The sequence below is a fragment of the Calypte anna genome, chromosome 11 (genome assembly GCF_003957555.1).
Source record: "Calypte anna isolate BGI_N300 chromosome 11, bCalAnn1_v1.p, whole genome shotgun sequence".
NCBI classification, from domain to species: domain Eukaryota; kingdom Metazoa; phylum Chordata; class Aves; order Apodiformes; family Trochilidae; genus Calypte; species Calypte anna.
Genome location: NC_044257.1, coordinates 10,050,497 through 10,074,603, shown reverse-complemented (window position 1 = coordinate 10,074,603; position 24,107 = coordinate 10,050,497). Strand labels below are relative to the sequence as shown.

The window sequence follows — 24,107 nt, the reverse complement described above, 5'->3', positions numbered from 1 at the left end:
TTTATAGTGAAAATAATAGCCACTGAGGGCTGGCCAAACTGATGTACTGGCCAATACTTAATGTATTATTTGACAATTTCTGTTACTATCAGTAAATATTTACTCTAACAGAAAAGCACTATATATAACATAATTAATTAGACATAAATACACATATTTAATTGAATAGTTTTTATCAGACGTTTTTCCAAATATCAACTAAAGTTCATAATAATTAAGGACACAAGTATATTATTTTGGGCTATGATGTTCTAGTATGTTCATTCAGCAGGTTGTGTCAAATGACATTACAGGTATAAATGGTCACATTATTTGCTCTTATGATAAATTCGACCATTACATTTTGCTGTAATGGAAGAAAAAGAAAAAAAATTAATGTGTATAGTACACATACTAAAAAGTACGTTTGATTTAAAAAATCATCTCTTAATGGTTGGACTTGATCTTAGAAGTCTTTCCAAGCAAAACAATTCTATGGTTGTGTGAAACCATACCTAAAAAACACTTATTTTATAAAAAAGCTGTAATTCAGACTGTACTTTTACAATACTTTGTGTTAAAACACTAGCAAGAGATTTTCAGAAAAACTCAGCACTCAGCAGTTTCCATTGACAATGAGAGCTCAGCACACTCTTTGGCAGGAATAACATGAGAACTAATTGATATGAGAGATATGAACTAATGAATTATCATAAATACTACAGCAAATAAAGACAGACATTTTTATTTTGATGGCACTGCACAGTTAATAACACAGGAAGAACTCTGCCTACATAGCTTGGGCTGATTCATCTTTTCTCCCTTTATGACAAATCAGATTCTTTATCTTTTTACTGGATGAAAATTTGACGACAGCACATTCAATGGGAGTTTTGCCATTGACATCAGTGAGGTCAATGCTTGATTAACTTACCAACTAATATTAAAAATATCTTGGTATATTTAAATCTTAATCATACCTTAGCCACAATTTTTTTGAAGGAAAGAAAGGACCTGTTGCAAAAAGGAAAGACAGACGTCTCCCTCTTTCATAAACCTCATGGATTATCTTTCAAATTATTTACTGCATTACTTACTGCATTTCTTACTGCTAAGTCCATCTTCACACCATTTGGGAGACACTTAGTACATGGTTCTCCTGTGATGTCAAGGCTGCATACCTTTCAAATCTACAGTACTCCTACACAAAACCAAGATATAAACATTAATTTGTTACACACTTGCTAATCCATTTATATCCTATTGGAACAGATATAGAAGGTTAAACTGAAAATAAACTGGACTGTAATGACCTTACCATCAAATAAAATAAATCCAAATTGCCAAGATAGGCAATGTACATTTAAAATACGAGAAGTGAAAGCACCTTCAAGTAAGTGAACATGAGCCAAGGGTAGCTAATGAAGAAAAAATTTTCAGAGTAGTCAAAGAACTTCTTCAAAATTGCCTCACTTCTCCTGTTGGTCCCAAAGAACCCCACATTTTGTAGCTAATTTCAGATTTTTGGATGAAAGAAATCTCTGTTTTGCTGTAGGAAGGTATACAGCTTGCAATTTTCCAGCTAGCCTGTCTCCCTGCTTGAAGAATCTCCATTCCACTCTGAGCTGGAATAAAGCCAACCTTTCAAAAACTTCCCCACTCCCCATCCCCCAATTCAGGTTTACTCATGAACTGGATTGACTGGAGAATGGAGTATCACAGTCTAAAATGGGAAGAATCTTAATGCTCAGTGCCCAACTCTTACTCTCTCTGCTGCTGCTCCTGTTGTGTTTTCTCTTTTAAGTGACACTCTCTAGGGTACTTATCTCTAAGTTCACAGGCCAATTTTACCTCCATAAAAGTCTGGACTGTAAATATCAATAGCAGAATACACATGAGGGACTGGTCTGCTGGGTGATAGGGGAAAATCACTTCCTTCTCAATAAGATACTGTAATGTCAGTGCTTATTTTGTAAGAACAGACTATGAAAATCTTTCAGTAAACCTACAAATAACAGGCACCATTTCTGCAAATTAATTGCAAATGAACCATCCATCCCAATATTTTCTACAATCAACAAAGCAGTAACTGGAAAATGTCTTTGTTTTCTAATAAGCAGTCTACAGTATCCCAAATAGTCCCCTCCTCCCTTCCCAAAGTTCAGAGCTAATTTATTACACTGGCAAGCCCTTTCATGACACATACATCACATCATGTTACACAGGCATGACACCATGTAACTGGACATGCCTGTCGAAGCATGACATGTCAGAGAACAGTGTGTCAGGAAATAGGAAAGGGCAGTGTTACAAACTGGGGTTAAGAGGCAATGTGGCTTCACTCAACATTTTCATAAAATGTTTTCACTCATATCTCTCTGAATAACTCACAGGCAGTAATGGCAGCTCACAGGCAAACTGGAGAATATCTTCCCTTAAGCTACAGTCACTGCTGTTATAAGCAGCCAATAAACATTTGGCTGCCTCTAATATTTTCCTTCTTTAGGCAACTGTCCCTGTGATAAGAACATGTTCAATATGCACATCTGCCTGTAGGAGTCACTTTGCTTCTTCCTATTCACAGACATGGAGAAATGAAAGATTAAATTTGATCAGGTCTGTCTGTGAGAGTTCAAGACCTTGAGGTGGAAATCACCAGAGGCTGGTAGAGTATTCTGGCAAAATATCACTGCATATTTGTCCCATGCTTATATTCTGCCACAGACATGTGCTATTGTCCATGGTTATAGAGAGGTCACTGGGCTAGATGTACCTTTGGTCTGATTCAATTTTAGTATAGTTATTTTCTTACATTAAGTGATACTTAACATACTGAACCTCACCTAGTCAGTAGCATGAAGTCATCATGACTGCAATAAGTTCTGGATACAATTTCACAGAACAAGCTGCTTATGAAACTCTAGAAAATTATTAGTCACAACAGCACAGGAGTCAAAGATCTTCTGGAGCAATTCCTGCCACTTTGAGAATTCTTTAAAATGTCAGACACTGGCTTATTATTCCACCATTCCACATTATTTTTATATGAATGCTAAGTTGAGATATTACCTCATGTTACTCTTCTGTAGCACCTTGACAGAATCTCAGCAGCTGCTTCACTAGAACAGGTTAGTTTTGTTCTCCTAATTCATCTATAAATCAATAATGACTATAAGTTACAGAGGTTTGGCCATATGTATAAGGTAAAAGCTTATTAAAAATATACTTAGCAGGATAACTTAAATTTATTACCCTACAGCTCCTTAGAGGTACTGTACGTGCTGTGGTTAAGTCAAATCAAGTATGCCAATATAGCACCTTTTTCCATGACTGGTGTACACCTTATACATGCAGGTCAAATATTGTGTGCTTGAATTATGTCAGTAAGACACCAAAAGAGAAAACCTACAGCAGATGAGAACAAAGCTAGAACCTAAGCTCACACTTTTCAAATTGCAGTTCCTGGGCTTTAAAAGTCACTTCACCCAATCTAGACCACTATAAAGCAGTGTTATTTCAATAGTTTAGACTCCTATTTAAAAAATATACTAATTAGCAGACACTTTCTGGTAGCAGGCTGTTCTAAAACAAGAGGAAACATAATTTATTTGTGAACATACAGGCAGTCAGATTCTCTTTCTCATCTCAGTAAATTTGCCAGTACTCAGATAAAGTAAGAAAAGCTGCTAGAACACAAAAATATCTTCCAATTACATTCATAAAACCATATTTTATTCATTTATACAAAGTTAATTTTTGAGGCTTTCATAAAAGCCCAGAAGTCTTTTTCTATTCCAGATAGAAAGTATTTTATTAGACTAATTCAAGATGTATCTTTACTTTCAACTCACAACACCTGAGAATGTCATATGAAAACCATTAAGCAGGTTCAGGCCAGAACACTGGTATACCTGGATTCATGCCCCAGTCACCTCAGTTCTTTTGGCACATATTTTGCATGTTTTGCATTTAAATCACACAAGGACAAGTCAAAGACAAGGGTCATATAAACAGCCAATGGACATACAAAGGCAGTATAGTCAGTTATATAAAAACTTTGCCTTTCTAAACTGAAAATCTTTTTGCCAAGATTGAGACTGCACTGTGCTACTGACATGGGGCATACAATCCAGAGTTCCCTGACCTATTCATTGATTCACATCACAGGTATTTTGTCCTTGTCCACACAAGCTAGAAAATTAAGGTAAACATGAATAATGATTAAGGAAAAATAGAGCGTTCTGGGAACCATTAATGAGACTCATGGTTAAATTAGCTCCATGCCCACAGAGAGGAACCAAACAGTTCCTGTGCCAGAACTTATGCCATTTCCTTCATCCCAGATTTTCAAAGGCAAGGGGATTTGCTCTCCCTGCTTAAATAATGAAACAACATACTTGCTATTGGCAATTAAATTAATCTTTGGTTCCATTAAACCTTAATAAGATTTCAGAGATTCATTACAGCTCTAAAAATGCTGAACATTGTATGCTCTGAGGATAAAAGGACAAGAGCAATAATCAACAGGTCTAGGGAACTGGGTCTCTCACATGAATTGGTCAGGGTTGTAAGTGCCTGTAACACTCTTCTAGAAAAGGCTATAGTTTATCATACTTAACTTACAAGAATTCCCTGTCTTTACCAGATATTTATTTGTTCCATTTGAAGGAGGCCATCATTACAGGAACAGGTCATAAGAAGTATGGTGTGCCTTCTTCTTTCTTACATATTGTGGCGTTTTGGTTTCAGTTTGACATAAAAAAACCCAGTGTTTTTTACAATGAGAAAAAGTATTTTCTAAATACTCATCATAAGCTACTTACTACACTTACCTCTTCTCAGGCAATAGCAGTCCTATAGAGATACAATAATGACATAGCTTCATGCAAAAAGTTGAAATATTTTGAGAGGTTAAAAAAGGAAAGTATCATGACAGAAAAATACCAGTTTGTACTAATATGTATTCCATATATTCCTGTAAGTAAGCATAAGATAGTCTAAATAGCTAGTAAGCACTTTCAACAAGAAGACTAAAATAGTCCTACAAACTAATTTTTCAAGGAATACCTTTATTTAAACCCTTCAAGTTTTGTTTGCAAGTTGATTTTGCACTTCATCAATGAGATTAAGTCATTCCAGACCCTTTTTCCCAGAAAGAGTCCAAATGCACCTGTGAGCCTGGCACCAGCACTATCGAAGAGGCTGAAAAAAACAGAGCTTACTGAGAAGAAAAATAAAAAGCATTATTTTAATAATATTGATTTTATCCAAAAGCTCCAGGAGCCTCATGCAACATTAATTAACTCTCCCAGCAAGTCTTTGAGATCAGTATTATTCTAACTTTTCAGATGGCAAAAGAGATCAAAGTTTAGAGCAGCATGGCCAGAGCTGAACAGCAGCTGAGGAGCAGAGAACAGGTCTTTGGGCAAGAATTAAACAGATCACAATTGTGTATATGTGTGTATTTTCAAGTACAAAATTGAAAGTACCAGCAGCATAAGGGCCAGGGGGTCTATGAGCACTACTTGCTGTGTTTTAGAGAAGATGATGGAATGATTATACACAGTGTGCAACTACTTTACTTCACTGGGTGTAACATCTGGGGAGAAGTGGGAGAAGGAAGCTGATGCAGCTCACATTAAAAATAAAAATGCAAATATTTATGCAAAGACAGCTGTTGCCAACTGCTACCTGGCAAACCACATGTAAGTTTTAATGCAGTTTTAACATAATTGACAAGTCGGTAACTCAAATATTACTGTAGGCCCTTGTCTGGCCTATTCCCATAAGAAAATTAAAGAAAAAAAATACAAAACCAACAAGAAACCCACACACACTCAACATGCACAGTTAGCTCAACCGTTAGGGTTTTGTTCAGTAGTTTTACACTACCTTAGAAACCTTTCACACACACTTTAACTATAAGGTGGCAGATGGGAGGAAAGAATGGCTTCGTTTGCCTAGCTGAAACGCTACTGAAGATTTGGAGATAAGAAAAAACGGAATTTGAGAGCCATTTCGGGGGGAGGCTCGGATCCCGCCTGCACTGCAGGGCCGGGCCGGGCCGTTGCTTTAGGGCGCTCCGGTGCCGGTACAGCTCACGGGCTGCTCCAACTCACGGCCGGCGAGCCAAGACCCCAACCGACCCTGTTCAGTCCCAGCAGCCCCTGGGTAAAAAAAAGCGGAGACCTCCGCGCAGGCACCGCTGGGATTCGAACCCAGGATCTCCTGTTTACTAGACAGGCGCTTTAACCAACTAAGCCACGGCGCCACCCGACAGCCTGCGCTTCCAGCAGCCTCAATCCACCCTCCCGTCCCCGTCCGCCTCCCGGCCCGGCTACCGGCTCCGCTACCGGCTCGGCTACCGGTCCAGTTCCCAGCCCTCTGCCTCGGTGTCCCGGCACCGCAACGCGGCACCGCCAGCAGCGGACCGGCCCTCCCAAGCCGGCGGGACTCGGGACCCAGCTCAGCCCCCGGCAGCGTTCAAAGGCGCAGCTGCGGCTCTGCCAGAGGAACTTCTCTGTGCGTGACTCGGCATTGCGCACACGCGTAAGCGCTTGTTTGGGCACCAGCCGTACAAATACAAAAGGGAAATACCTAAGTGTCTGCATTTCAAAGAAATACTGAGTTTAGATTGCTCACGGCTACGTTCCAGTCCACTGTAGCGTCTCGGTGGCACAAGGCTCACAACAGAAGATACCAAGGGAAAATGAGACCTCAATTACCTGCTGGAATGATCTCTAACTGATACAAAAATTAAGCCATAATATGCATGCACACACAAACAGCTTATGTGCTTTATGCTCGGTGCACACACATAGCAATAGAGTGCCTGGGCAAACGCACAAATGTTCCTACAAGATAAACAATCAGAAAAAAAGTGATTTGGGTAGTTTTCTATGGAGCTAACTAGAATTCCTACCACAGAATTGATGCAGCCACCAGTAAAACACCTTCTGTCAAGGCTCGTTAGACTGTTCCCGGCACCAGACAGCAAACGAGGACACGCTACACCACCAGACTGACGGTGTCACCAGGGGAGACTGAGCCATGACCAAACAGAGCCTGTCCCACAGCCCAAGGATCATCTTCATCAACAGAGCTGATGAGAAGCCTGCACTGCAGTCAGAACCTGCAAGGCTCAGACCTTGCTCTGGACATTTAACATCCAAAACCAACTCACAGATGCTATTGGTAAAGTATCTCCTACAGAAGCCACACTGACTTGGTTTAAAACAGTCTTAAACTTTCTCATCAGATAAGAATGGGGACTGGGTGAATCAATCACATTTCAGGGATATGAGAGACAGAAAAAGTGCAGATAAATCTCCAGGTTATGAATTGTCCATAATTATCATATTGTCTGCAAAACCTACGGTGCATCCAAATAGGAGCCAACTGCTGCAGGTGAGATCAGTTCAGGGCTGAAGACAACCTGAGACAACTCCTATGGCACCCAAGCACAAAACAGGCAATGCTAATAGTCAGAGAACAGCAATAAATAATAAAACTTATTGCTTTTATTAAAATTCAGGATATAAGAATTGATTTTTCCTTTTTTGGGGTGTATTTTTTTTCAATTTGGGAAATACAAAGAGGATTCATTCAAAAGAAAATTAACAACATAGTGACATTCCTAATGCAAAATGAACCAAGCCTCTATAGTGCAACTACTTTTTTTCCTATTTCAACAGAAAAAATAGAGCTTTGATTTTCCAGCTGGAAAGGGTAAAGAAAGAACAATTTCAAGTCTAAAATAACATTAATTATTCTAGGACTAATTTTTCTAACACATAGAAATTAGTTCAGTATTGATTCAGCTATAAAATGTGTATTTTATGCGATCTGTTAAAAAAAAAAAAGTCAGGACCACAGATGAAGCATTTTCTTTTGGTCTCTGTAACAAAAAAATATTTAATTAAGGGATAAAAAGGGGGAAAAATGCTGGAAAATAATACAATTTATCACCTAACACTTATTTAAAGCCATAAATCTGTACAAAACAGGGTATTTCCTAGAATTATTTTTCAATTAACCTTGGATTCAAGTGTATTTGTTGCTCCACAAGTCACATAATTTAAACAAGGAAAAAGGATCTACCTACTTGCAATTTTTTTGTATTTTACAGCTTAACTGCATTCCAGGCTGTCACATGCCCAGTTCAAGCTATTTTCCCCACTTTAAGTTCCCTTCAGAAAGCAGTGTTGAAAGGGGTGAAAACACTATTTTTAGCCATAAAGCTTCCAAATATTTTGAAACTCTTAATCTTTTATTAATTGACATACTCACATATACTGAATAGATATAATCCTCTCAGGGTTGTCCCTAAGAAAGTGTAGAAGAAATGCCATGCTCCTTGTTGGAGGGAGCCTTTACCTCACAGAACTATTTGTGCTGCATCATGCGAGACATGAACCACAACTTAGGCCTAATTCCTGAAAGCTCCTTTATAAAATTTTTTTAGGTGGTAATGAAAACAAGCTAGAAAAAAAGGTCATGGTCTTATTCATGGTTTTACTCACAAAACTCTTTCTGATGTCCACTGACAGCAAAGATTTTTTTTTTCCATAGTAAGAAAGAATAGTTTATCTAAAGAACAGAAGGAAACCTGCCAGTCATGTACATATCTACATATTTTCTTTAATTAATTGAACTTGGATCTAGTGCATTCCTTTAATACTGTTTAGAATTTCCCAAAGGACAAGCAAGTAGTTTTAGTCTCTAGCAGCAAGCAGCATAAATAAGATTTCTACTCTTGGAGATTTTATTCTTTACCTGATACATTATAGCTATTTAATGGCTTGGTACAATGTATTTTACTATTCTTCATACAGGATCCTATGGTTGAGCAACGCTAGGGAAAAGTCTTAGCTTTATCTGTGTATTACATAAAGATGTATAGACACTCCATTTATATGTAAATATGTTAACATACCAAGTCTGCTAGAGTAATTTAAAGATCAGGAGAAACAGAAGATGGCAATGGCACATTTTTTCTCACTGGAGAAGACAGACGACAGAACACACACTTGGATGTTGTTTCAGAGTCACTAGGTTGCAGGCATAAGAAATGTTTTTCACATTCTTCACACTGGTGTAAATACAACAAAAAATAGGATTTCAGTTAATCAGCTGTGACAAATGTGCATTATTTCACTCATCAAGGTAGAGTCTGTATGCATACATCTATCTAGGCCAAATTTTTGAGATGCACTGAGTGTATGTACAGCTGTTGTAAACTTCACACAGAAGTGGTGCTCAAAATTCATTCCTGTAATGAATGCTTTAGAGATCTTTTTCTTGAATAAAACTATACTTTTTTGTCAACTCTGACTTTATTTCTTTCAATACAGCCTCACATTTTACTATTTGGGTGGTTTGATGGGTACCCAGTTTTCAACTCTTCTGTCTTGGTGTTTATCACTAGGTGAGATTTGGGGCTTTTATATTTACTTTTTTTTAAGCTGATCATTGTCTGGCTAAAGACATAGAGAAAGAAAAATAGAAGATGGAAAACTGATACATATCAATAATTTTACATTTAATATTAACCCACTGCAGTCAACACAAAGAAGTTTTCCTGTTGACTACAAGCATGCTGATCAACTTTAATCCACTTCTTTCAGAGCTCAATTCACTACTCATGAAACCATTAAAAAAAAAAATTTTTTTTTATTGTTTGGTATGCTTTAAGCATTGCTAAAATACACCCAAAAAACCCCTTGATTGTACCAATCTTAACTATATTCAAATTTTTGTTGATACTTTGAGGAATGTAAATATTTTCACTGAGGGCACATTTATAAAAATTATTTAAAAGCTTAAAAAGCTGCTCACTGCTTTTGAAGAACTGCTATTCAACAAGAAAGTCTGATAATAACATTAGAGAAATTTAAAAGATAGTTCTTTTTCATGCAGTTTCACTTAATAGTTATTGACAAGAAGAAAAATATACACAAAGTCTTGCAAATCCACTACCAAAACCAAATGAAGGACTGTAATGAAAAGCACATTTCAATAGCATTAAGCTTGTTAATGTTCTTCTTCCCTAACACCTGTTTATAATTCATGGTTCAGAAGTCAGAATACATACAGTCTCAGCTTTAAAAAGACATGGCTCAGAATTCATATAAGCTGATTTATGTCCAGGGGCACATGAATATTAATTGCCTCGGTTCAGTAACACTCCTGTGTAAGTGGCAAATTACTCTGCAGAACCATCAGGTGTAGAAAACCAAAAGATGTTTATTTTTGTTTATATATGTTTTGTTTATATATGCAGTTTATGTTTTGTTTATATATGCAGTTTATATATGACTGCATACAGTGTTTTTACCAAAATCAATTAAAAAATATAACCATCATTATTACATCCCATTCTCAAAAAAGGATTTGATAATTTTTGCACAGAGAGAACAAACACAATCAATTTGTGTTTTAAGCCTAGAAATTTGACAGCTTTCATTTAACATACAGATTTTTTTTTCTGAATAAAGCATGAGGTGTGGGAAAAAACCCAAAGTGTACCTGAGTAATTTTGGAGCTTCTTGCTTCTCTGATTTCTATCACTGAAGGAAAATTATCTATCTTTTCAATATTCCACAGTATCAAAGAAGAATCCTGAGAAAAGGATAAAACTATTTTAATATATTTGCATACTACCAAAAGAGTGATTTACATGATTGCTATAAGGATGAAATCTTACCTCAGCAGATGAGCCTTCTCAACATGAGAGCTAAACCCTCCCACATTTAAATATCATATATATAGAAACAATATTTAGCAATCCTAGATTGCCTGCATACTTTAAAATAACTAAGAATAAAAATAATTATCAAATAGTTTTAAAGATTTCCTGAAATTACATGAGGTAAATACTGATTACAACTTAGCACTTTTATGAGCAATTCAACCACTTTTAAATTTAATAAAATAAAATTAAAAAGCTGAAAACAAGGGATGAAATCTTCCCATTCACTGAAAAGTTAGCTCCTGAAACCACATCAAGAATTATTTATTACCTTTGAGGCTGAAAGAACCCATTTCTTGTTTTTGGTAATGGCAACATCTGTCACCCAGTCCCAATGACCCTACAAAGTAAAATTTAACTATAACACAAGGAAAAAGCTTTTATTATTATAACATAGCTCACTATTTGTACCATAAATCCCCTTTGAAATGCAGTAAGATAAATCTTACTTGACTGCTTCATGTCCAGTCAAGAAAAAAACATTCCTAAGAAGTTTGTACTTCCCTCCATATATCTGAAAACAGCAGTGATTACTATCTCTGGTAAGCAGAACCCCAGCAGTGATGCTCAGAAGAATGTTAGCTACAGTTTCCATAGGTTTAAGGATAGGTCTTTTCTATTTTTCATACAGTTTGATAAAAGATTGTAAAGACAGAGTTTACTTCCAATACTTATTAGCTAAAAAATCTTGAGGCTGTTTATCATGTGCTAGTAGAAGGAAAAGCTATGGAAACAAACAGCAGCTTCTCCTCATTGTTAAGAAAAGGAAACCAGTTATTGATCGTGCTGCATTAAGAAGCTGAATGGGATACCCTGGTTCCAACAAGAGCAGCACAGCTGATCTGAGGTTAACAGCACTGAGTTGGCATAAGAATAGGAACAGGTTAAAATCTAAAGTGAATTATTTACTCTAGCTAGGGAGATTAAAACACGAAAGATATTAAAAGAGAAAATTCTTAGAGATTAGGAAGACATGGTGTAATTTTGATAGTCAAATGCCACACCACAGAAATACAATTAATAAATGAACATACATGTTTTCAGCACAGTCACACATGCATACATAAAACATGGGTTTAATAGAAGAATCTTAAAAAAATGTTTTTAAATTTAATTACGAGCCCAGAATATAATTATATCAAGGCACGGATACTAAACTGGAATTCTCCATAGTGACAAAGATATTAGCATTTAAACAGATGCCTTTTTTTTTTTTTTTTAATTGGGAAACTGGGTAACTTGGAACTGGGAAGTCTGCAGTAGCTGTATTATGTAAAGCATGGATGCTTGTGGTGAATATGTATCATTACTGCTCAAAATGTGTACTCAGTACAGTTTCAGTTCCAGAGGGTAGGTAGGCTTACATTTAAGGTAATGGCTGTGAGGCACCCAGGCTTACAAGCTCTCCTATGTGAAAATGCTACCTTGGATAAGTAGCAGTTAGAAGCTACTTCTAAGCCCAAGTTTTTGAAGGCAAGTGGTCTTCCCTGAGATCTTCCAGCTGAGTTTGATCATGAGCCTTGAAAAGCATATGAAGTATGAAATTAAAAAAGTCCATTTAAATCCTATTTTCAAAAGACAGGAAAGAACCAAGGTTGAAAATCTGAACTCTGACATTGCCTGGTTTCTGTGAAATCTGTATTTGCAAAATGCATGCACATGACTTTATGAATACTGTCAGTCCTTTGACCCGTATGTCTGATCATTAGTTCAAGTCTTGTGTATTGTTTCCACTAAAATAAGAAATTAATGAAAGGCATCATAATAAGATATGTAAAAAATAAAGTCAGGATGGAACAAAAAAACCTAACAAAAGTTGGATTTTTTTGAAGTTTGTGATGGTATTACTTACCACCTCAAATTTTGGGTAGTATTTCCATGAATATGGAAGAAAAGATGAATCCTAGCTCTGTGCAGGCATAGCAATCTCATTTACAGAACTGTCCATCCCAACAAGTACTGTATGTAACATGTTGGACTACACCCCTGTCACTATAAGCAGTAATGTCAACTATGTAACCCAAGGACTGAGCTAAGCTTGATAACCTCAACACCAGTATTTACTGAAGTTTTTAATGCTACCCTTTTAGCATACTCTTTTCTGTGGACATAAGCATATCTGTATGTAAAAATATAGGTATACAAGAGTGTGGCATTTCAAAATTAACACATGCACTCTCCAGGCTCTTGTTATTTGCTGGAAGAAACTCTCTTCTAAAACATAGGTACAACTCAATTCAGCATAATCCTTAGATAAGCTTGTACATAAAAAGAGAAATGTAATAGCTTATTAACAACTGACTTGACGAAAGTAATACATTTGTAGCTAACTGTATAAGAATATACTGCTCTAGGAAATTAAATCACCCACATCCAGGATATTTTTCCCTATCATTCTATGATATTCCTGCCTGTATCTAAAAAGGATAGGCAAGGGTATTTGTCAGATAATGAAATATGCAATGCTTGTAAACCAGCAATACATTTTAGATCTTCTGATCAAACTAGTAACCGAATAAGAGCTCAGTACCTTTAAGCTCAGCTTTTTATAGCCTCCATCTGTATCCCATACAGCTACAGTTTTGTCATATCCACCAGACACAACAAGCGATGCTGAAATGTAAAATCAGAATACTGTATTTTAGCTTTGCTTTGTCAAAGCAATAAAAGAGGCTCCTTCTAATAGTTGAGTCAGACTTCAAAAAAAGAACTAGTCACGCCTTAAAGAGATAGCAAAAGTTCCTTTTTGCTACTTGTTGTTGATGTTCTTACAACTGAGTGGAAAAAAGCACACATGAAAATTTTGTTGACTTAAAAAATTGAGGAGACACCTTTTTTAAAAATTAATATATAGAGAATACTTCCAAAATTGCTAGGTCAATTGTGAAAAAAAAAAAAAAAAAAAAAGAGTTTAGAGTGGAGAGCATGATTTCAGATTACAGTACTCATGGGCCTATTTGTATGCCTTCAAACCACAGGTACATTTTCCCCCTCAGCGTTGCTATTTATTTATTTGTGTTGCCTAACTCCAAAGGCACTGTTTGGGTGTGACTGCAGATTAACCTGCTGTCAGAAGTTTAGGATTCACCTTTACTGGAGTATTCAGATGTGGAGCTGCAAAATAAAAAAGCCAATTTGATCACAATGTAGAGAAATTTATCTTACTCTATCTCAGTGAGGTGAAGAGAAGCTATTTCAGCATAGTAGCAATTTGCATTAACATTAATTTCATGTTGTGGAGGGACTAAGAGCTGTCTGTGATCTAGTGAAAGTACTGGAACTAAGGCAACAAGCTCTCCACTACCCTCACTGAGACAGAAGTAAATTAGGGAGCATATTCATGGGAGCATCAAGGAGATACCAAGTTCCAGGTGCCAAATTGTCAGGCTATAAATCATCAATTTGCTTTGAACATGTTAGTTTATGAGCTCCACCAGTGTAGCTAAGAACAGGCTAAGAACATGAAGTTTTTCAGAAGTACATGACCAAGCATATGCTGTTTGGGCTGTGAAGTAACATTTCTTTTGGGGGTACTAACAAAGACATACACATTTTCATAATTATTACAGATCAATACAGTACTTACTGAACATGTTGGGTTTTTTTCAGCAAAACCAATATTAAGAGATTATCTGCAAGTGCTAAGTTAATACTGTAACATATTATTTTACTTTTACTCCATTATGATCTTTTAATTATACCTCCTGATGGGTGTATCAATTAGGCAATGTTCCAGTTGCCTTATTAAGACAGAACACGGACGATCAACTTCAATTTACATAATCATCATTTTCTTATAATTAAACATGTTATCTTGGAAATTATGAATTCATTATCCACATGATTAGAGGGGCACTTGTGGTTTACCTGAGATGCCCTTTACATAGGTATTGAGATATATCATGCACTAGTATCAAGATAACTTACCATCTTGGCTAAAAAGGCAGGAACTAACAGAACCTTCATGTCCTTGATTCAAGGAAACAGGTTCATGACACCCAAATTTTCCTGTCTTTATATCCCATATTTTTAAGGTTTTGTCCCAGGATGCTGTGCACAAATAATGACCATCAGAGGTAAAACAGCAATCTGAGATAGCATTGCTGTGTCCCCTGGAGATCAGACAAAAAATACAGGAAGAGTGAGCTTTTTTTACCATTACATCTCTCTCAAAGATCCTTCTGCAACACTAAGCACCCTGACTCCATCCAGTAAAGCATCTTAAGCATATTCTCAATTTTAACCATATGAATAGTCTCTGGAGCTGCTCACAACCTCAGAGCCAGCACAAGTTTAAATCCCTGATTGTTTTAGGTCATGTTGCAGGACTGAACTCATTGAAACCTTGCTGTTAAGTGACAAGTGGCCAGCTTTTTTTTGTTGTTGTTGAACATAACTTAAAAAGAAATTGTTCAGCAGCTACAACACAACCACATTTTACTAGAAGGAAATTACAAAAAAAACCCACCTAGTATTCATAAAACAAGTAGCACACATCTATATCTATATCTAAATTTCAATTCAAACATTAAGAGGAAAAGTTTAAACAATTCCAGACTAAGGGCTAATTTTGGAAGTAATGATAGAAGAAAAAAAAAATCTGGATGTTCCAGAACTGAGTGAGGACTCTAGTGCTTCCTGAAATCTACAGCAGGGAAAGGATTACGAGCATTCCTTACTGGAAACAATGCTGTAGTCACTACAATTTAAAAGAAACATTACAATGTTCCAAACTGAATTCCCCATCCAAAGTAATTCCTATTTTCTCAAAGACAATTTTATTACAGTGTTTAAAGGCAGTCTCTCTCTCTCTCTGATTATTTTTTTAAGAATTCAAAGCTAAATTGATTGTGTTTAAAGTCACTGATATTTTTAATGGCTGATTTGAAATGCTCTGTTGTTGCCTACTTCCTTCTTAAAATGATGTAATATCTTAAATTGACACAATGTCTTCACTGCATTACTGATTTCAGAGAGAGATACAAGAGTTTAGCATGTGAAAGCTCAGGAGATCATACTGAGCCAGGCTTCTGGCACTGGGCACGGCCTTTTCCAAAAGCATATAAGGAAAAATGACCTGGAAAAATTATCTCTGTACCCAGAAAGTAGCCATAACTAGTTCACTGTGACAGCCAAAGTAAACACTGAACTGTGATCCACAGCATCTGTTTTGCATCCAGTCCTGTTTCATACTTCCATTAACAATGTAGGTAATGAGACAGAGTGCAGACATTAAATTAAGCTCAAGAGAGTCTGCAGTTATACAAGGGAGAAGATTAAAATTCAAAATTATCTTCACAAATTGAAGAAATTATCAACAAAATGTTTGCAGCAGTCTCTACAGGAACGAATGCTGTCATCACTGCAGTTTGCAGGATTCTTCCAGTGTTTAGTCAATTATCTAATATGCATGCTGCCTGATCAGGTCAATTTTGTTGAGTCTGACATTCTGTAGCAACATAATTAATCAACTGCACAGAAAAGGGGTGGGAACAATACCACAGTTCTGCAAAAAAAAAAGGATGCAAAAAATAGCAAGTCTTGCCCATCATGCTGTCAAAAAAAGAGTAAATCTCATCCCAGGATGTATGAACAGAGGCACATTCACAGAGAAGCATGCAATAATTAATTTGTATTCTTTTCCATTTAGAGGGAATCCTCTTTACATTGTGGGAACATACAGCTCAAGAAAAATGTGGGCCAGTTGTAAAGATCTCAGAAATCAACATGAATGGCCAATAAAATAGGAAATAATAATAAAATATCAATGAATAAGGATGGTTTACTCTACTGAAAAGATATTTGGCATATATAATGAAAGTTTTTTGAGATATATATAAATGTAAAACAGGTGATAATATGATATCCGTGACTCAAGTGGATCTAAATATAAATGTGAGCTTAAGCTGCAGCCAATATTGTACATATCAGGAAAAACTTCCTAAATATGAACCCAGCAAGCCAACAGAAAAAATTGTTTGGAAGTGTACTAAGTCTTCACAGGAGTACCTTAGGAGAAGAGCAGATCATCCTGTGATTGCTTTGAGGACCATGAGTTTTATGATGAGTTATGGGGATCTGGTTGCAGTGCAATACTTAAGTATCACAAAATTATTTTTAAGAACTCATGATTAATTAGCATCATCTCCTTTTTCTCTGTATTGTCTTTTCCGCACTCCATAATGTTTCTAAAGACTTCTGTATTCTAAGTAATATTTTATCTACTAATTTATCAATTATTATACATTTTTCCTAATTAGTAGAAATTAGAATGAGAAGTTTACACCGCAATACCATATGGCAAATGCTGTCTTCTGCCTCTCTTTATGCAAGAATCTAGAAGCTCTAAAAAATAGTACTAGAAAAGCTTACAGTAATCAAAAAACAATTTTTCAGTTATTACAGCAGGAAGCTTGAGTGGACTGTTTTATTCATGCTTTCTAGATATGTCATTTGCTTGTGTATTACTCTGTTTAGTTCAACAACTATTATTCAGTTTCTCTAGTACAAATCTTAGCATAAGTCTCACTGATAATTGTGAAAGATGCAAATAATGCCATGGATAATTAACTCTAGAACAGTTTCTTACTCATGAATTGTAACTGAGGTGGATTGTGTAATCATATCCCACAGCTTTATGGTCTTATCATATGATACTGAAGTCACTCTTTGGTAACCAGGGTCAAAACAACATCTTGTGATTGTACTTTTGTGATGACCTATACAAAAAAACATCAAGTGAGACTATTGGTTATTCAGAATAATTACATCTGTATCTCAGAACACAGAGACTGTCCAACTTTTTAGAAGCTCATTCTGCAGCAATGGCAAAGTCCCAGACTGACAGTCCTGAGGGGAAGCACCTTCACAGGGAAATTACCCTTCAAAAAGAATCACTGATTTTGACCCATCATCTTTTTAGAAGCCTGTTCTGAAAAATACTGGGTTTAATGTCTTATAGGTAAGTTTCTTTTGCCTTGCTCAAGTAACTTGAACTGAACTGAATTTAATTAATTTTCTCAAATTTCTGCTAGAAATTAAAAAAAATTCAAGAGCTGCATAAACAAGATGTCAAGGTCTTACCTCGGACATGTGCCACTAGTGTTGCACTTACTGCATCAAAAATGTGTATGGTACTTTCTCTGTCTGAACTGGATACCACATATCTACCATCACGAGAAATATCACATGAAGTTACAATGCCTTCATGTTCTACTGTCCACTAAAGAGAAAAGAAAAGGGTTTAGAAACATCCTCAAGGGTTGGAGAGAGTTTTGCAGCAAACTTTCTATCATCTGTAGCAGATTCAGAGGGAAGGCCTTTGATATTACTTTGTTTTGGTAAAAGATGATAGAAAAACTGGATATAAAGACATGTATTTTTGCATTAGCAATAAACTTAAATTTAAACAAGACCATCCTCTTCAACTCCTGAAATGCTAACCAATCCTAACTCTACCTTCTGAGACAGGTTATTATTATCTATTTGTATCTAAACACATGTTCATCAATAGACTTACCAAAGATCAAGCAATTATCAGCACCAAAAGTAGGACTAAAAATCAAGCCACCTACTCTAGCTATAATATATTGTGATAATTATTTATCAATAACAAAGCAATAAGCCTGAATTTTACAGCTGTACCTTCTGCAAGATGCATTCAAAAGGATACATACAAGTATTTTTCCAGTTTCCGTATCCCAAGCCTTGACAGTGTTATCATATGAAGATGTTACCACTCTAAAAATAACGTTAATGAAAACAGCAATCAATGTTTTCACTTAAAATAAAGTATTTTAAAAAATAAATGGCACTTAAATCTGACAATGATTTGATATCCTCACACCCACTCATTTAAAAGAGATTTTAAAATGCTACAGCAATAAATAATGCATAGCTTAGTTGAAAAAAATATTTATATTTCAGATAGAAACTAAAAATAAAAATGTCATGTATGTAATTTTCAGTGCAAGCAGTCAACTCAGCTTCATTTCATCCATTACAAGATATTTAATTATTTCTGACATTATAATAATTTTAAAGCCATTATGATGTCATTTCTTTAATGAACATGATGTATTCTTGTCAGCAGGGTTTTGGTTTTTTTATTTTCAGTGGTTATGTTGCTGGGTAACACTCTGACACAAACACTGCTCTGCACAAACACAAAGCCACATTAGACAACAAAGCCATTCAATAAGGTTTACTAAATCTGGCAGATTTCCATTAAATGAGAAGTAAAAATTTTTGCCCTTACAGTTTTATTAAAATATTCCCAAATATAGAAAGCAATATTTATACTGAAAGTCATGGGATGTGACAAATGTTTTAGTACCATTGTAATTTTTTATTTTGGTAAAGTTCATAAACTGTCAATTTTACACATTTTGCCCAAGAAACTTGATACATTAACACTCTAACAAGTAAAAACAGGCAAATATTTTCATATTCTTATTTTTCCATATGTGTGTACTTCCTGCAACCAACATAATCTCTGCTCCTAAATGAAACATGTAATGCAAAAGACCATGTGAAGTTTATGAACTGGTAGTGGTTTTTATTAGAAAGTTATTTCCAGAGCTGTACACAATGGTATTTTAATTGCTGCTTAGGAAAAAAAAACAAAAAAACCAACAAAAAAACAAAATTGCAATAGGCAGCATAGCATGTGGCATGTGTACTATTCAGTGATCAAAAAACTGATCAGTCAACTCTACAGTCTGATAAAAACTGCTTTAAACTGTAATTTGATGATAAAATATGCCAGAAATAGTACCCATGGAGGCACTGCATGACCTACTTAATCAAACGTTAATATATGCTGCAGTTGTTTTAATTATTATGTCCACAGGTTGACAATGGATTAAGATAAATTTCTTCTTTAATTGACAAGACAGGCTTAATGGAAAGGCTACGGAATAGTAATTAACAATACAGACATAAGAGAACTATTATGAAGGTATAAATCTCAATGACAGATGAAACCCTGAACCTTGGCTAACTCAGTGCTGGTTTTATACAAATGACATATATTTACATCCCCCTTCCACAACATATGGCAAACATAGACTTGCAGCCCATGGTAACTCAGAATTAGACAAATCCTGTGCCCTAAAAGAGCGTAATCGATCAGATTATTCCAACATGCATTTAGGACAATAAAAACATTCTTGTTTAATTCAGCAGATCCCATATGCAAATCAGAATTAAGAGCTCCTGAACAAGTTGTTGGTGAGAACAAGGTGAGGTTTATGGCAGTTCATGTAGGTGAAGGAGTCTGGCAGTGAACAGTCTGCTAGCAGAGTACAGACAGCATGAGTGAAAGTTCAAGAAGGAAGACAAGTAGGAGGAGTGTACAGAGGAAGGGAGATGTAACACAAAATTATAACAGGATGACTTATCACGGAGCAAAAAGTAAGTAAAAGATGTTTGAATTTGATGTAGCAAAAGTTAGGAAACCATAGGAAGGACTGAAAAAGTAATTTTTTATTCCAAATTTTGTACTGTTTCCACATGCACTGAAATTAAACCTTGAAATGAGGAAAAAAAACCAAATCAAAACACTTTTTAAAATTAATTAAGATAAAATATGGTCACCTTCTGTCATCAGGAGTCAAGCTGCACTCAGAAATTGGGGCAGTGTGCTCTTCTTCAAAAACTTGAATAGGAAAACCTTGCTCAATATCCTTGAATAAATCCAAATTACTGATTAGGAACTGCTTTACTTAATTATAGAGTGATACAAAGCATGACAGAAAAAGGGAAAGCAAAACTTGCAAAATCAATAAAGTTAGTTTTACTTCAGTTGCTTTTACAATCTCAGACTCTCTATTCCTTTTTTTCCTTTGAAGAAGACTGAAATAGAGTCCAGTGCCTGGACTTGTATTTATCTCCATCCCATCACAACAGTTTTCACAAAAAAATTATTGAAAAGAGTTCTCCTTAGACTCTTAAATCCACATCCATACCTAAATCCTGACAAGTTTTCATAAACTAATATATGCTTTTCCACTTTGATTTAAATAATTAGAACTTTCAAGGCCATTCATGCACCAATTAATACAACATCATTTTCTTTACAGATGCAGTTCCATGAGCTTGTGCAATGCTTTCACAGATTGCCCTTTACTGCCTATATTATTTTATTCCCTGTGTTCCTTCATTGATTCCTCATTCTCAGTCACAAATACAAGCTTCTTGTTTTCAAAAACAAAGCCCTTTGTGATTTACCCCCAGACATAACTTCCCTTCATTTGTGAGTTCTCCTTCGTGTTATGAAGGAGTCACCTGTGAAGAACTGAAAATACCAAATTGCCTTTAAATGTCTGTTTTGAGATTCTTATTATTTCAATCAACAGACTGCTGAAGTGCTGTGATGATGGCCCATACTGCATTACTGGTCCATTCATCATACAATAATTTAGGTCAGAAAAGACCTTTAAGCTCACCAAGTCCAACTGTTAACCCAGCACTGCCAAGTCCATGACTAAGCCATGTCCCTGTGTGTCACGTCTACAAATCTTTTAAAGGATGGTGACTCAACCACTTCCCTGGACAGCCTGTTACAATGCTCAGTAACACCTCCAGTGAAGAAAGTATTTCTAACATATCCAATCTAAACCTCCCCTGCTGCAACTTGAGGCCATTATATTTCTCCAGCATCTTCTATCTACATACCATGTTACACAGAAAGTTTCAAGTGGTTTCAGGAAGGGACTATCTTTCTGTCATACACATATGATGTTCTGAGCATAGTGCAGTACTAACCCTTAAGCACAGCACTGAAGTTCTTGAGTAATACAAATAAAAATCAAGTTTTACAAATGGATCATGGAGCCTGCCTGTAAACATCAAAACAACAGGACTGCTGACAAGCCAAGTAACTCACAGATCAAAGCCTCACAGGACCAGCCATCATACCTTCATCTAGATGAATAATCTTCTATTTCCATGATTACCTAAATTCTTCAATTAGATTTTTTTTTATGTGCAAGTATCAAGGTTTCAGAATCAGTCTGGAAGCAGGCAACAAACTCCCTTCATTGTGCATGTGCTCTTTCATTTGTCTATAGTGTCAGAATAAAATCTTGCACCTCTGACTACTATTCCCTTTTCTAACACCAACTGTCAAGTCTCAGATCTAGAGCTGCTCCCTCACAAGGACCTGCTAACTTGGCAGCTCTTGCTACCAGATGAAAATGGAGTGAAAGGAAACATATTTTTCACTTTTTCACTAATTTTCTGAATGTGTTTCAATGCACTACAGACCTAACAACTGAAACTAGAATCACCAGGAATGCCTCTAAGACCAAGGGGAAGGAAAAAAGTTACCATATGTTCTTGTTCTATTTTTCTGACCTAAAAAAGCCTTGCAGTCACAACTGCTTGCCTAGACTCCTCGACTCATTGTTTATCAACCCATGTGCAGATTGCCAGTGAGATACCTGCTCTCAAGAGGAATTTCAAATGCTTTCTCAGTACAACTCAATCATCTGATACCTTATCTTTAAAGTGGTGGTGGGGGGGAAAGTAAAGGGAGAAGGCCAATGTGAAATTGTCAGGATTGGTCACAGCCAAGGCCTCCAATACTGCCCAAAATTCTAAGTGTTTCAGCTGCTCAGCAGAGGCATCAGGATTCTCTAGGTAAAATCAATCTTACCAAAATAGCTGAGTATTATCTTTCCTGTTCATCACTACCAGAAAGTTCTCAATACTCAGTAAAATACTTTTAGATAGACTATCTGAAAAATAAGTATTCAAAAGTGCTGAATAGATCTTAGGTGAAAATTATAAAGATAAAATGATCTTAGATCAGCCCTCCCATGTTTCAGGCAAGTGGTACATTACAGTCTTTGCAGCAAAAAGAATGTTCATGGACCTACTGTGCTTAAAAAAAATAATTTTGGATTTTGGGGTCTTTCAGTCTGCCTACTTGTAAGACATATCACTAAAGACAGAAAAAACACACGAATTCCAGTTCTGATTTCAGATGAAGAAGGTAAGCTTGGAACTGTCAATCTGACAGTTATTAAACTGTAGATGTCATGAATAACAACCTGAAAGACTTTTACTACTCCTATCTACAATATTTGCTTAAGAATTCCACATTTATTTACTCTAGAACTGATAATTTCAAGACTGAACTTTTTTCATCCTAGACTTCTCAATTTCTTGAATCTGGCCATCTGGCCAACTCCAGCCCTTTGATCTGCTAAGGCTGGTTAGCTCAAAACTTCTCAGTCTCTTTACATTCTTGGTGTTCTTGGGCTTTGGGCTTTTTCAGGATATTTTAAAAAAGGCCTAGATTATGGTAGAAACCTAGTAACATTTAGGTAAGTAGTCAAAATCTTAGACACTTTCAAAGTCATTTCATCTCCATTCATATCATATACTAAGGCATTCCTATAATTCATTACTAATTCTTGAATCAAGTTGTGACTGTTAAATATATGCCAGATCTCATGCCCACAATTTATTTAGCATAGCTACCTTATAATTTGCTTGCATAAAATTCTAGGACTCACATAAATATATGTCCCCAAGCTATCTTTTAGACTAAATTTACATCACCCAGAACCCGTGCACTTCCCCAGATCAGATCTTGCTGTTATCCAAGGTAGCTAATTTTACAGTTGCTATTTTTATACTTCAGTAAAGTATCTTAAAGGCTCTTTGATGATTCAGTCAATCTACATGCCTGTGTAACATTCCTTCCTTGATTTCATCTTTAAGGTTTTTTTAATAATGTGTTGCTGTTGCATTCATAACATACCCAGAGCTTCACTGTTTTATCATAAGAGCATGAAAGTATTTTTGTGTCTTCAAAGCAAAAATGGCAGGAACTCACAGTATCACTGTGTCCTCTCAGAATTTTAAATTTGACCTGTAAAGGGAGAGAGCAAAGATTAGGAATATTTTTCCTTTAAAATATTTTTTACAGCTTGGTCCACGAGGGGGAGTATGAAAGTGAGAACCAGAGGAGAAAAATATTGCATTTGCCTGAGAAGGGTTCACATTCTCTCCTTGGTACCAGCTTGGAGCAGATTTACCAGTCTGGCTGAGAAAGAAAGGTTGATGGATGTGGGTTTTATTTTTCTGGAGGGGTAGGAGATTTGGTTTCCCAACTCTTCTTCCTCTCATGAAAAGCAGTATTTACCTTTAAATTCCATGAAGTCTCTCTCAAGCCTTTTCAACACTTGTTTCCATGATTCTGGCCCATCAAAGGGCGGCACACCAAGCCCTCAAGGCCACACAAAAATTTTAGCCAAGACTGTATTACAAATTTTGTCAAAGATTATTAGAAAAAAGTTTTTGGGAGATTGTCCATTACTGTCCAGCACGTTTGTGTGAACAGAGCGAATGGAAAATTCGCTTCCAT

At 36.0% G+C, this 24,107-nt stretch overlaps 1 protein-coding gene and 1 non-coding gene across 2 annotated transcripts; both read right to left on the bottom strand.

Moving 5' to 3' along the window:
* Positions 1-6,176: 6,176 nt before the first annotated feature.
* TRNAT-AGU lies at positions 6,177-6,250 on the bottom strand. Its single transcript has one exon. It is a non-coding gene; the product is annotated as a tRNA-Thr (tRNA).
* Positions 6,228-24,107, bottom strand: WDR88 (WD repeat domain 88). The gene is made up of 11 exons (XM_030458010.1): positions 24,060-24,107; positions 23,502-23,612; positions 20,327-20,415; positions 18,406-18,469; positions 17,813-17,951; positions 17,319-17,448; positions 14,657-14,841; positions 13,260-13,342; positions 11,001-11,069; positions 10,507-10,599; positions 6,228-6,584 (listed from the first exon to the last, which is right to left on the bottom strand). The coding sequence occupies exons 1-11, from the start codon at positions 24,105-24,107 to the stop codon at positions 6,228-6,230; spliced, it is 1,368 nt and encodes a 455-aa protein (XP_030313870.1).